Source organism: Spermophilus citellus (assembly GCF_964194105.1).
Source record: "Spermophilus citellus genome assembly, chromosome: 4".
NCBI lineage: Eukaryota > Metazoa > Chordata > Mammalia > Rodentia > Sciuridae > Spermophilus > Spermophilus citellus.
The window spans coordinates 14,463,916-14,476,467 of NC_138185.1; the positions used below are offsets into that span (position 1 = coordinate 14,463,916).

General features: G+C 53.5%; 1 protein-coding gene across 1 annotated transcript in view; it reads left to right on the forward strand.

Annotated features, from left to right (window-relative positions):
* The window catches only part of ZNF831 (zinc finger protein 831), a gene marked incomplete at its 3' end in the record, with an annotated part of 82,656 nt that overhangs the window by 16,221 nt on the left and 53,883 nt on the right, over window positions 1-12,552 (forward strand). The window contains exons 2-3 of the mRNA XM_081292594.1: window positions 5,932-9,674; window positions 10,359-10,498. Coding sequence (XP_081148720.1) covers window positions 5,967-9,674; window positions 10,359-10,498 — 3,848 coding nt within the window. The 5' untranslated portion in view covers window positions 5,932-5,966. The remainder of the gene's footprint in view (window positions 1-5,931; window positions 9,675-10,358; window positions 10,499-12,552) is intronic.

Genomic DNA, 12,552 nt, shown 5'->3' on the forward strand with positions numbered 1-12,552 from the left:
GTGTGGCCTTCACAGAGACAGTGGCATCAGAGGTGGCCTCGATGCCTCCCCTCAGTCCTGCTGTGCAGTGCTTTACCTGGGCCAGAACAGCTGGATGCCAGACTGGCCCAGTCATGGGCTTCCAGAAGGATGAAGGAGACCACCTATCTGAGAGGTCTAGGCCAAGGGTGTCCCAAATTAAGGTCTTAAATTAGAGAGGTGGTCCTCAATGTAGGAGACCATATAAGGTGGCCTCCAGATGCATATTTTAAAAATTTGCCAGAAGCAGTGGCACATGCCTTAAATCCCAGCAACTCAGGAGGCTGAGGCAGGAGGATCACAAGTTCAAGGCCAGTCTCAGCAAATTATCAAGACCCTAAGCTACTTAGTGAGACCCTGTCTCAAAATAAAATAATAAACAGGGCTCGGGATGTGGCTCAGTGGTTAAGAGCCCCTGGGCTCAATCCCCAGTACAAAACAAAAACAAAAACAAAAAACATGCATTTCTTTGCTGGTGAGCATGAACGTGTCCCTCTCTTTTTAAAACTTGTTTGAATTTTAGAAACTTTTTAAAGTTTAGAGACTTAGTTCTTTTAGAGCAGTTTGAGGTCTATAGAAAGTGCAGGGACAGTGCAGCTCTCCTTGGTGCCATGCTGACCCCACCCTCCATGCTGCCTCCCACCGGAGTGGTGCATTGGTCACAGCTGGTATCACACTGGTGTCACATTGGTGTGTGGCTGAAATCCACACTTTGCATTAGGATCGCTCTTCTGTGGTACCCTCCATGGGTGTGGTGCATATGCAGTGACTGGATCCCCCTCCAGCCTTGTGCAGGTGGCTTCACTGCCCTGAAGACCCTCTGCACGGCCTGCTCAGTGCCCTCCACGCCCCAGACCATGGATCCCTTCATTGTCTCCCTGGTCTCCCCTGCTCCAGAGCGTCGCAGCCTTGGAGCCACGCAGCCTTCTGCCTCTCAGGCCTTCTTCGCTCAGCACCAACACTGAAGGTCCATCTGTGCCTTTTCTGGCTAGCTAGCTCCTTTCTTCTCATTGCTGAATAAGTGTCCACTGTCTGGGTTTCCAAAGTTTGTTTTTCCATTCATCGACCCAAGGACACCTTGGTTGTTTCCGTGTTTGGGCAATTATGAATAAGTCGCTATAAACGTCTGCGGGCAGGTTTTTGTATGAATGTAAATTTCCACTCTGTGTAATGACAGTCCCCTCCTCTGTACATACTTTTAAAACTTGTGGTTAAAAAAATAAAAATTTGACATAAAATTTACCTCTTTACCCATTTTTTTAGCGTCCCACTCAATGGCATAAGCACTTTAACACTATCATGGGCATAGTTCCCTTTTAAAGTAATGGTATTCTAGAAAGACAGGGGCTTTTGCAGGGATGGGACAAGCCACAGCCTGGTGAGGAAGCAGGGGACAATGGTGAAGAATGACCTGAGGTCTGGGAATCTTGTACCTGCAGCTGCTGTCTCCGCACCCTGTCTGTTCCTTCCCAAAGGCTCCACCTATTCAGGGAGTTTCTCCACATCCTTCTCTTCCAGGACCCTGAACACATATTCCCAAAGCCTATTTGTGGCATTTCCTTGTTCTCTCCCCGCCCAGGCCCACCTCTGAGTTGGATTTGATGAAGAAAGCTTGGGAAGGTCTCTTCCTTCCTTCACATTTCTCTCACCTCTCTGCTGACCTCTCCTCCATAAAGCTGCACCAAAGAGCAGCACCAGTGTGCAGGAGGTTGGGGGAGGGGTGAGCCGCACAACTGTAGAATAAAGGGAGTCTCAGGTAGCAGCAGGGTAAGTGCTTGTCCCTGAGTCTAGGTGACTAGGATTTTTGCCCAGACCCTTCCCTGAATCTCACCCTGTCCCTCAGTTTCCCAGGGTTCCCACAGAGACACTCTGCCTTGCCTTCTCCTTGGTTCATTCACAGTGACCAAAATCATCTGTGGCCTTTGGAGTTTTCCTGACTCACATGCCCACCCCCAGGAGGAGGGTGTCTGTGGGCTCAGCATCTTGCCACAGTATCAGCTGTTACTAAGAGGCCTCTGTGGGGCTGGAATTGTGGCTCAGTGCAGCGTGCTTGCCTTGCATGTGTGAGGCACTGGGTTCGATCCTCAGCACCACATAAAAATAAATAAATAAATAAAAGTATTGTGTCCATCTACAATTAAAAAACATATTTAAAAAAAAAAAAGATGCCTCTGTGTGTTGTGAGCACAGGACAGGCTGCAGAGGTGGCTGGTGGCCATGGGACCTGGGGTCTGGATGCAGGCTCCCTCTCTGCAGCCTCCCACCCTGCAGCCTCAGCCTTCTTGTCACCTACAGGGGCACGTGGTGCTGGCCCTCAGCTCCCCTGGCAGGTCCTGCCTCAGGACCCTTCAACGGTATCTCCTCTGTCATCTTCTGGTCCTCCTGGGCCCCTCGTGGGTGCTTGGGAAGGCACTGTGGGGCAGCACTCTGTGGGTAGCCTCCAACCCTTTTGCAGGGACTGGAGTGTGGAGAGTGCTGGCCCTGTTCTTGTGAGCTGCTGGGGACTGCTCCCAGAGACCTCTCCCTCTGCTCCCCTTGGGGCGAAGGGGAAGCGCCCCTCCCTTCCCTCTCTGCTCCTCCCTTCACTTCCCCGCCGGCCTCTCGGAGCCTGGGCATTAGAAGAACTGGCTGCGGTCCATCAGGTTTCCTTCCTCAGGCTCCTCTGCTTGCCACAGGGACTCCAGCAGCCCCGCCCATCCGTCCCCTCAGTCAGTTTCGGAGCCCACTGTGGGCAGCCTTTAGGGCTCTGGCACTTTTCAGGCCCTCCGTGGTCAGGTGGGACTGCCAGGACACCTACTGGAGCCCTCCCCTTCCCGTGGGACCAGCCCCAGCTGCCCAGGTGGGGGTCTGTGGCACACTTGGAGATGGCCTTCCCCACTCCCCTACTTCCCGGGGTCCCTTCCCCCAAGAATGGAATCCCTTTCTCATGAATCCAACCTGAGACTCATCCTTTCCCAGAGGTGATGGAGACTGGCGCAGTGATTGACGGGGGAAGAGACAGGGGTAGGAGGAAAATAGGGTGGGGGAGGATCCATTATTTAATAGTTCAAAATATTATGGCGTGTTATTGAACACTCAAATAAATTGAGAACTTATCCTGTGCCGGGCACAGCGCTCCGGGTTTTCACATGAATGATTTCATCTGATCTTCCCAGTGGCTCAGCCCTACTGACATGGTTCCTCAGCCTGTAGAAAGGGCAACATCCCAGGGCAAACTTTATCCCATTCCATCAGCTCTGCCGAGTCTGGTAGCCACCTACTAATCTCTGAAGAGCTTTTCTAAATCTTTTCTTCAAAATTTATAAGCTCTCCAGTCTTTTGAGGCCACGTGTTCTTGCAGGTGATATGGTGCCGTGAGATCCCCAACACTGGGCAGAGGTCCATGGGAGGGACAGAGAGTGGGTGCTGTTCAAACCACCTAGTCTAGGATGTTTTTGTGACAGAAGTCCAAAGTACTTGCTTTCCTGACCACTTTTATCTGATAGAGGGAGTACCTTTTAAAATGTTTGTATTCAAACAGAACCTTTTTCTATTGAGGCAAACCTCACATGACCTTAGATCCACCCTCTAACTATCTTAGGGTGCACCACTCAGTTGCATTTAGTTATATACAGAGTTTTGTGCAACTACCACATCTACCTCGTTCCTAGTTTCATCACCCTTAAAGGAAACCCACTTAAAGGGTCTCTCCTCATTCTTCCCATCCTCTGGCAACAACTGATTTGTTTTCTGTTCCTAAATATTTTCTGATTCTGTTTTTCTTTTCTTTTCTTTTCTTTTCTTTTTTTTTTTAACTTAGACTCACACTGCATGTGGCCTTTCGTTTTCTTCACTGGACATTTCAAGCTCCCTCCTTGCAGCAGGTATCACTTTTGTCCTGTGGCCGAGTGACACTCTGCTGCATCTGACCTGCCCACGCCTCAATTGATGGATGCTGTGACACTTTCCCCCTCCGTGTGGAGTGGAGCTACCAGGAGCGGGCACTCTGAACAAGCTTTGTTTTGAATGCCTGTTTCTGATTCTTTGGGGCGAACACGTTGGAGCAGAGATGCTGGGTCACGAGGCAGCTCTGTTTAGCTTTTTCAGGGAATGCCAAACCGGTGTTCCTCAGCAGGGATGGCATTTGATGGCCTTTGGCAGCGTTTGGGATTCCCATTTCTCCAAATCTATACCAACACTTGGATTTGCACAGGGCTGTTTTTCTATTTTCGGTTTATGGTTATTACTAGTCACGCTAATTGGTGTAGAGTTATATCAGACTGTGGTTTTGTTTTTATTTCCCTAATGACTAATGATATTTAGTATCTTTTCCTGTGCTCTTGGGACAATTGTGTGTCTTTCTTGGAGAAACGTCTGTTCCAATCCTTCGCTAATTTTACAATTGGGTCATTTGTCCTTTTGTGGCCGAGTTTTTTTATACATTCTTTATGTATATGAGAGTTCTTTATACATTCTGTCTATATCAGATGGATGATCTGCAAATATTTTCTCTCATTCTGTGTCTTTTCACTTTCTTGATAGTGTCCTTAATTTTGAATCAAATTTACCAAGTTTTTTTTGTTGTTGTTTTTTTGTTTTGTTTTTTTTTTGCTGCTTGTGGTTTAGGCTCTACCTTAGAAACCTGTTGCTAGATCTAAAATCAAGATTTTACCCTGTCTTCTCTTAAGAGTCTTATAGTTTGAGATCTTTCTTTAGGCCTATGATCCATTTTGAATGAATCTTTGCATATGGCCCCAGGTGGAGGTGACTTTGCTCTTTCGCATGTAGACACCCAGTGGTAGTATCTTTCTTGTTAATAGAATTCACCTAATTGTAAGCTTATATAATTTGACTTCTAATTAGGGCTGTGTTTGACAACTGGCTTGCAAGATCTCTGAAAAATGAACCACTGACTCTGTTGAGCTCGTGCTGGTGTTAGCTGGCCCACCCAGTGGCCACGTCCAACACACGTTGCTCAGACAATCTGCCTGGTAAAGGCTGGAATTGGGAGGTTTGAGGAGCTGAGCTGGAGATCGGGTGCTTGTGGGGCTCCCAGGGAGTAGAAAGCCCCTCGAGCATCCTCCAGCCACCATCCCTGTACACCTAGCTTTCCCTCGGTGGTTTAAGAGCAGAGTTAGCCCCTCTGAATCCTTTCCCTGATGTTTGCTCAGCTGCTCCTTCTGCTTAGAGGGAGTTGATTCTGTCCCATCTAGATTCGAAGGGCTTTGGAAGCCCCTCCACCTTTGAGCCTTTTCGGGAGGCTGAGGAGTGCTCCTTTTCCAATTTCAGGTCAACAATCCAATTTTCAATACAAGCATGAACCATGGAGATACTTATACTAAGAGTAATTCTCAGGCACATTTGGGACATACTCATTATGCATTGTTCACCTGAAATTCAAATATAACTGAGAGTCCTATGCTTCTGTTTGGGAGATCTGGCAAGCCTCCACGATGGCCCACCTTTCTCCTTGTTGTCTTCATCTTATATCAAAGGCTCAGAGCCCTGGTGGGGGAAGGGCCTGATTCCCCGTCCATTTTACAGATCTGGAAATTGAGCCCTGGGTAAGTCACACAACTTAATGACTGTGGATGTCGAGGACCTTGACTTATCTCTCATGAAACTGGCTCATTTTCCCAGTGTCTCCTCTGCCAGGGGGTGATGGTGACCAGCCATCATGGGCCTAAAGAGGGCAAAAATTGGGGGTCCTTTGGGAAATGTTAAGTAAGACCCAGGCTTCAGAGAGACCAGGTTGATGACCCCTGTGCCATGTGTTGGTGGCATGATTTGACTGCTCTTTCCTACCAGGGGACAAGAGTACTTGGGGACTGTGGTCAGGGTTCAAAGGGGTAGGAAATGCCCATGGGGTTAGGGAAGGGCTTACTGATGGAGAGAAGAGAGGTTCCCATGGTAAAGTGTGGTTGTTACCCACAGGTTGCCCAACATCCCGGCCCACTCAGAGATGTGGAATGGAGGCTCCAGAGTCCAACTGTTCTGCCCCAGCTGCCAGGGACCAGCCAGCTCCTGCACCTGGGCCCCCAGGGCCCCCAGCTGGGCAGGCCTCACCTCACCTGACTCTGAGTCCTGTCATCTTGCCACCAGAGCAGGGCCTGCCTTCCACCGTGCTCCTGAAGGCCCTCCCCATCCCACTGTACCACACGGTGCCACCTGGAGGCCTCCAACCACGAGCCCCTCTAGTGACAGGCAGCCTGGATGGGGGCAGTGTGCCCTTCATCCTCAGTCCCCTGCTCCAGCCTGAAGGGCCTGGCCCCACCCAGGCAGGCAAGCCAGCTGCCCCAACACTGACAGTGAACATTGTGGGTGCCCTGCCTGTCCTGTCCCCAGGCCTGGGGCCCACACTGGGCAGCCCAGGAAAGGCACGGAATGCCGGCAGGTACCTCTGCCCACACTGTGGCCGGGACTGCCTGAAGCCCAGTGTTTTGGAGAAGCACATCAGGTCCCACACAGGTGAGAGGCCCTTCCCGTGTGCCACCTGCCATATCGCCTTCAAGACCCAGAGTAACCTCTATAAGCATAGGCGGACACAGACTCATCTCAACAATTCCCGGCTATCCCTGGAGTCTGACGGGGGTGGGAGCAGCCTCCCAGAGGAGGGGGACAGGGTTGGAGATCTCTCCACAGCAGATGGCAGCGGGGAGAGTCGGAACCAGAGGATGGGTGAAGGAGCACCAGAGACACCCCTCTCCCCAGATGCCCCTCTGTCCCTTGTTGCCAAGAACCAAGGTGTGAAGGCAGAAGCTGCTTCCTGTCCAGGGTCCACACTTGCCCACAGAGAGACCTCTCTGGACTCCACCCAGATGGCGTCACCTGGGATCTTGCTGGCCAGCATGCAGCCCCCGCGGAAGCTGCCAGAACTGAAGACATGCTCCCTGCAACGGCAGCAGGAGGCTTCCTCCGAGAAGCCCTGGGAAGCCAAGGTCCCGGAGGGCCGACTGAGGAAGTGCGAGAGTACCGATTCAGGCTACCTGTCCCGCTCGGACAGTTCCGAGCAGCCGCCTGTCCCCTCCAGCCCCTTGCACAGCCTGTCGGAGCACAGTGCCGAGTCCAAGGGGGAGGGAGGCCTGGGCATGGGGTCTGGGGGCACCAGGGCTGAGCCAGGAGTGCCAGGGAGCAGCCTGGAGCTGGAGAAGAAGCGGCTGGAGGAGCGCATTGCCCAGCTCATCTCGCACAACCAGGCTGTGGTGGACGACCCCCAGCTGGACCACGTGCGGCCCCGCAAGACCGTCCTGTCCAAGCAGGGCAGCATTGACCTGCCCATGCCCTACACCTACAAGGACTCCTTCCACTTTGATATCCGGGCGCTGGAGCCTGGCTGCAGGAGGGCGGCCCTCAGCCCCGCCCACTCTACTTTCACCCCTCTGGACAAGTTGCGGCCCCTCTTCTTCCACTCTGTCCCCACTCAACTGTCCACCACTGTGGAATATGTCCCCCTCACGAGGAGCAATTCACTGCCTTTTGTTGAGGGCTCCAGGACATGGCCAGAGCCGCGGGCCCTGAAGGATGCCTGCCCCAGGACACAGAAGCCCCTGAGTCCCAGGCCCACCCCAGCCCGGCTGGGCTGCCGCTCTGGGCTGACCTTGGCAGATGTCCCCAGTGGCCACCCCCGGGCCCTGGTCAGACAGGCTGCCGTGGAAGACGTGCCATGTGCCCTTGCTGGAGACACCTCGGCCCCCACGGAGGACCCTGGTGGAAAGAGAACCGTCACAGCTGCAGGGGCAAGCTGGAAGGGCAGAGCGACCAGTAAGAAGGGTGGCCAGCGGAAGCTGAAGATGTTCTCCCAGGAGAAGTGGCAGGTGTATGGGCACGAGACATTCAGGAGGCTCTACCAGAAAGTGAAAAGCAGCCACCAGGGAGGCCAGAAAGCCAGGGAGGTGAGAGTGGGCTGTGGGACAGACCCGGCCCTCCCTGCCCAGGAGGAGGCAGTGAGCGGTGAGAGCACAGTTCCATCCCAAGACAGCAGGACTCCCATCCTTGAGGGCATTTCTGTAGAGGCCAAGCCAGGGTCTTGGGGAAGCCTGCCAGCTCCTGAGGGCTCCTTGGAGACTGAGCCTCCTAAGCAGAGGAAGGCAGAAGCCAGAGTAGGAAGCAGTGACCAGCCCAGGGCAGCGTCTTCCCCAACCCTCAGTAGCAGAGAATCACCCCATTCAGGCAACAGGAGCCCTCTGCTTCCTCCAAATGAGGGGCTAGAAACAGGATGGCAGCTGCCCCCAGCACCTGGGACACTCCAAGGAGGTGACCTAGGAGTGCCCAGGCTGGCTTTGTCAGCTTCCAAAGTGGAAGGGGGCATTCCGGGTGCAGGAGGCATGCAGGAGACTGGTCCTTGCACCCAACTTGTCCTGAGACGGCCCAGTGGTAGCTCTGGGGAGCCCTGGCCTGCAGAGGACAAGCATCCCTCAGAAAGAAAGAAGCTGAAGGTGGATGAGCAGGGGCCCCTGGAGCAGCCAGGACCCCTAGGAGCAGAGACCCCCGGTGGTCCCGTGCAGGCTTCCTCCGTGCCATGTCAGACGCAGGATGGTGGCCATGGGGAGATGCCAGGGGGGACACATGGGAGTGCCCAGCTGGTGGCTGAAGCCCTGGACTCTTCTGATGCCTCCTCAACTGTTCCTGTTGCTTCCCCAAGCTGGGCAGGGCCAGGGGACAAGGAGCCCACGTCGCTTGCTGCTGCTGAGGACCGGGGCCACCACTCCCAGCTGAGTGCTCCACCTCAGGCTCCTGGTGTCCTGGCTGCTCTGGCAGAGGGCGCCTTTCCCCCTAAGTACCTTCTTAAGGTACCTCAGGGAGAGAATCCCTCAGCACTGCTTGCCACCCAGAGGCCACAGCAGGGTCAAGACTCTCTCTGCACAACTGGGCTACCTGAGGAACAAGCATCCCTTGTTGGACCAGGACTGGGGACACCCTGGTCCCTCAGCACAGGCTCAGGCCCAACCTCAGGTGGGGCAGATGGCATTCTGGAGCACCCCAGCTGGTCCAGGCCAAGGGATGGAGGACAAGAGTCTCAGATGGGAAGGGAGAAGAGAGAAGGGACAGACAGCAGAGTGCCAGCAGCCAGGGAATCTCCTGGCTCAACCACAGGGCCCCCCTGGGAAATGACCTCCTTCCCGGACACCCCCTCGTGTGATGCCCACGTGGCCCAGGATGCAGGAAGTGAGGAGCACGCCATTCATCGTCTTTGCATGGGCAGTACATTGGCAAGATCCAGGACATCTGAGGGTGTCCTGAATCTGTGGACTCCCAGTGGGGACCTGAGGAGCCCTCATGAGGATGCCCCAGAAGGCCTTTCTTCAGAGCCACCGGCACTGCGCACCCCCTGCTGCTCCCTGCAGCCTGGTTCCTTCCTCGGGGCTCTCACCAGGCCCCAGGGTATGTCTCTGAGCCAGCCAGAACGGGCCCTGTCACTTCACTTAGGGACGCCCAGGAGCTGTGGGGCCCAGAGCCCCTTCCCCTCGCTGAGAGCTGAGCCCCGGCTCACATGGTGCTGCTTGAGCCGCAGCCTGCCTCTGCCCATGGAGCAGAAGGAGAAGGCCGCTTCAGTGTACGAGGCTCTCCACTTCCCTGGGGGCAGGCTCCAAGATGCAGGTCCTGACGCCCTGCCCGTGAGCAACCGAGGAAGGACCAGGAGGAGCCCTGGAGGAGGAGAGCTGGTGCAGACACCTCAGGTAACTCCCAGCTTCGCCCTGGGCTGGGGGCTGACGGCATGCTCCGTAGACAGGGTCTCTAAAGAGGAGGGCGAGGGTGAAGCAGCCCCTGTCCCTCTGCCCATGACAATATCTTGGCCTGCTCCCAAGGGAGGTGGGACTGCCACACACAGGGCAGGAAAGAATAAAGCCCCCAGTGCAAGCAAAACAAAAGAAAGTCATAAAAAGATAAATTTCAAAGTGAAGAATCACTATACTGGAGACTGCAGGCTTGCAGCCAGCTCTCCTGCCTTCTGGGTGGAGCCTGGGGTGGGGGGTGGCATATTTGTCACCCTGAGGGTGCAGGTCAAGGAGAAACATGTTGGAACTGAGGAAATCCAAGGTCCAGTCTGGCTCTTCTCCTTCCCATCGGTGTGAGGGTCCTGAGGAGAGGGACTCAGGAGGGAAATGGGCCCTGGTGGCCCCAGGCTCCATGTGAAGCTAGGCTTTCCTCTGTGGAGTCAGCCCCGGTGGGTTCTGGAAGATGTGTTCAGGCTCACGCTGCCATCACCTTGTTGAGTCCCCATATAAGTCAGGCCATTTGTCCATGTAGCATTTCTGTGTTTCATGTCCATGGACAGACGTCCATCTGCAGAGAGAACCCCTGAGGGCTGCCCATCATGAGGGCTTTGAGTAATGTCATGCCAACATGCCTGGTATTTTCAGCTCTCCAACCCAATAGTCCCAGGGATGAGGTCCCAGGACCAGCCATCTGATCCAGAAAGGAAGAAAGGACTGTTTCGCAGGAGGGTGAAGACATCTCGCGGGAACAGCAAGCAGAAAAGGCTGAAGATCAACCCCAAAAGGTAGGACTGTGGCCTCCTCCATGCTTTCTGCACATGCCCCGAGTACAACACAGTTAAGCTCAAGGAGAACTTGACATGGGACTCAGAGAGCATCTCTATGCTCTGAGAAAGAGCTCCAGCTTCACAGGGCCTGGAGCTGAACAGTTGAAGGACTGAGTTGTCCTCCCAGCAGCCCATATACTTTGCCATCTGTATGGTTTTCAGTGGTGACTTTCTAAGACCAGGAATATAGCAAATATCTGAGATAACTGGGTTGGATACACTTCCATCCAATTTAAGTCCTGAAGAGAAAGCATGTTAATTATTTATAGCTTTTACTGTTTTCTAAAAAATTATGCAAACAATGTATGGCCTTTGCAGAAAAAAATTAGAAAATAAAGATAAGCAAAGGGAAGACAATAAAATAACCTAGTTTTCTTCCCTGGGAGCTAATTGCTGCTCATGTTTGGGAGTATGCCCCCAGCCTTCTCTTTGAGGCATATCCATGCACACACCCACCAATGCAAGCCCGAGGATGGCAGGTTCTAAGACCACTCTTCCTTCATCTCATTATTTGATCATCTTGCTCCTTTGCTCAAAATCCTTCCCATTCCATACAAGGTCAAAAGCAAGCTCTCTGCCAACTCCAATCCCCTCTCTGTCCACCCCCTGAGGCTTCCTGGGCTCATTGTCCCATGATCTCCTTTTCTCCCATTCCCTGTGACTAGGTTGACCTCTGCCCTTACTTATTCTCAAAGCCACCCTCTGAACCAGGACCCTAAAACCTGTATGACAGGTCCCTTCCTTGAATGCTCTGGGCCTTCTCTGATCTAACCAAACTCAACCCCCAGTCTATGTGCTCCTCAGCAGTGACTCCAGCTCCTAACTCTCCCCCACGCTGCTGGAACCCTCAGGGGCTGGGGTGCTCAACTATTTCCAGTCATCTGCAGGACCACAAGCTGGAGCTGATCCAGGCACAGTGGCTCTGTGCACTCATGCCTTCTCCCTAGTCCTCCTCGCCACACCCCGAACTCTAGGAGACAGGCTCATTATTAGCCTCACTTTCTCAAGAGGAAACCAGAGAGGTCAGATTTGAGCTTGCCAGTTGCCTGTTTTCTGGAATTTTCTTGCAGTGCTAAGTAGAACCCAACAGCTCTGGGGAGGGCCTCAGATTCTGTATTGCTAAAGGGTGATGAAGGTGACGCTGTCCCTGGAGCCTGCTAAGAGGATGGAATCTCCATGCTGTGCCAATTCACGTCCTGTCCTTCCCAATGTCCATCATTTTTTGGACACATCCTTTATTCCATGGGTCATTCAGGCTCTTGTGATAGAAGCCCAAATCAAAGTAGCCCAAACAACAGAAGGTCCATTGCCTTGTGACACAGGCTTCCAGGCCTAACCATGAGCCCTGACCTAAATGGGTGGACTGAGGAGGGGCAGTCCCCCAAGAGAAGATTTGGATGCTGTCCTCAGAGGAACGGGGAGTGCATGCTGATGGACTGGAGTAGCTGCCTGTGGGTTCTGGGATCTCAGGGATGCTGGCACCTGGCTATTACTCTCCTTGGCTTCTCACTAACATCTGAGTGACACTGACAAGCCCAAAGTCTCAGGCAGCAGCAGGAATGCAGAAGATGTGAGGAGAGGAAGCGGGGGAGGGGTCTCCTGGATGGTTGTACCTTCCCAAGACTTCAACCCATCAATTCCACAGTCAATGTGCCCCTGCCAGCTGCCCACATGTGGATGCTCCAGGGGGACTTCCCAAACAAGGCTGGGAAGCCCCAGATTGGTGCCCCCAGAGGCCTGGAGATGTCTCTCCAGGATGCCTGGCAGAGCCAGAAGCAGCTGTGGGGCCAAATGTTATGTAAGAACCTCATTAGGCCAGTTCTGACACTTTTTAGCTACATAGTAAAAATCTAGTTTCACACAAAAGTCTGGATTTCTCACTCCTTTTGACTGTTAGAAGCTCTGAAGACACCAGAGCTGCCTCTTGCATGGTGACAGCTGGCTGGGGCTGAGCACTGGCCGCCCTTGGTGGGAGAGAGCTGTGCTTTCCAGCTTGCCGCAGTTCCCACCTC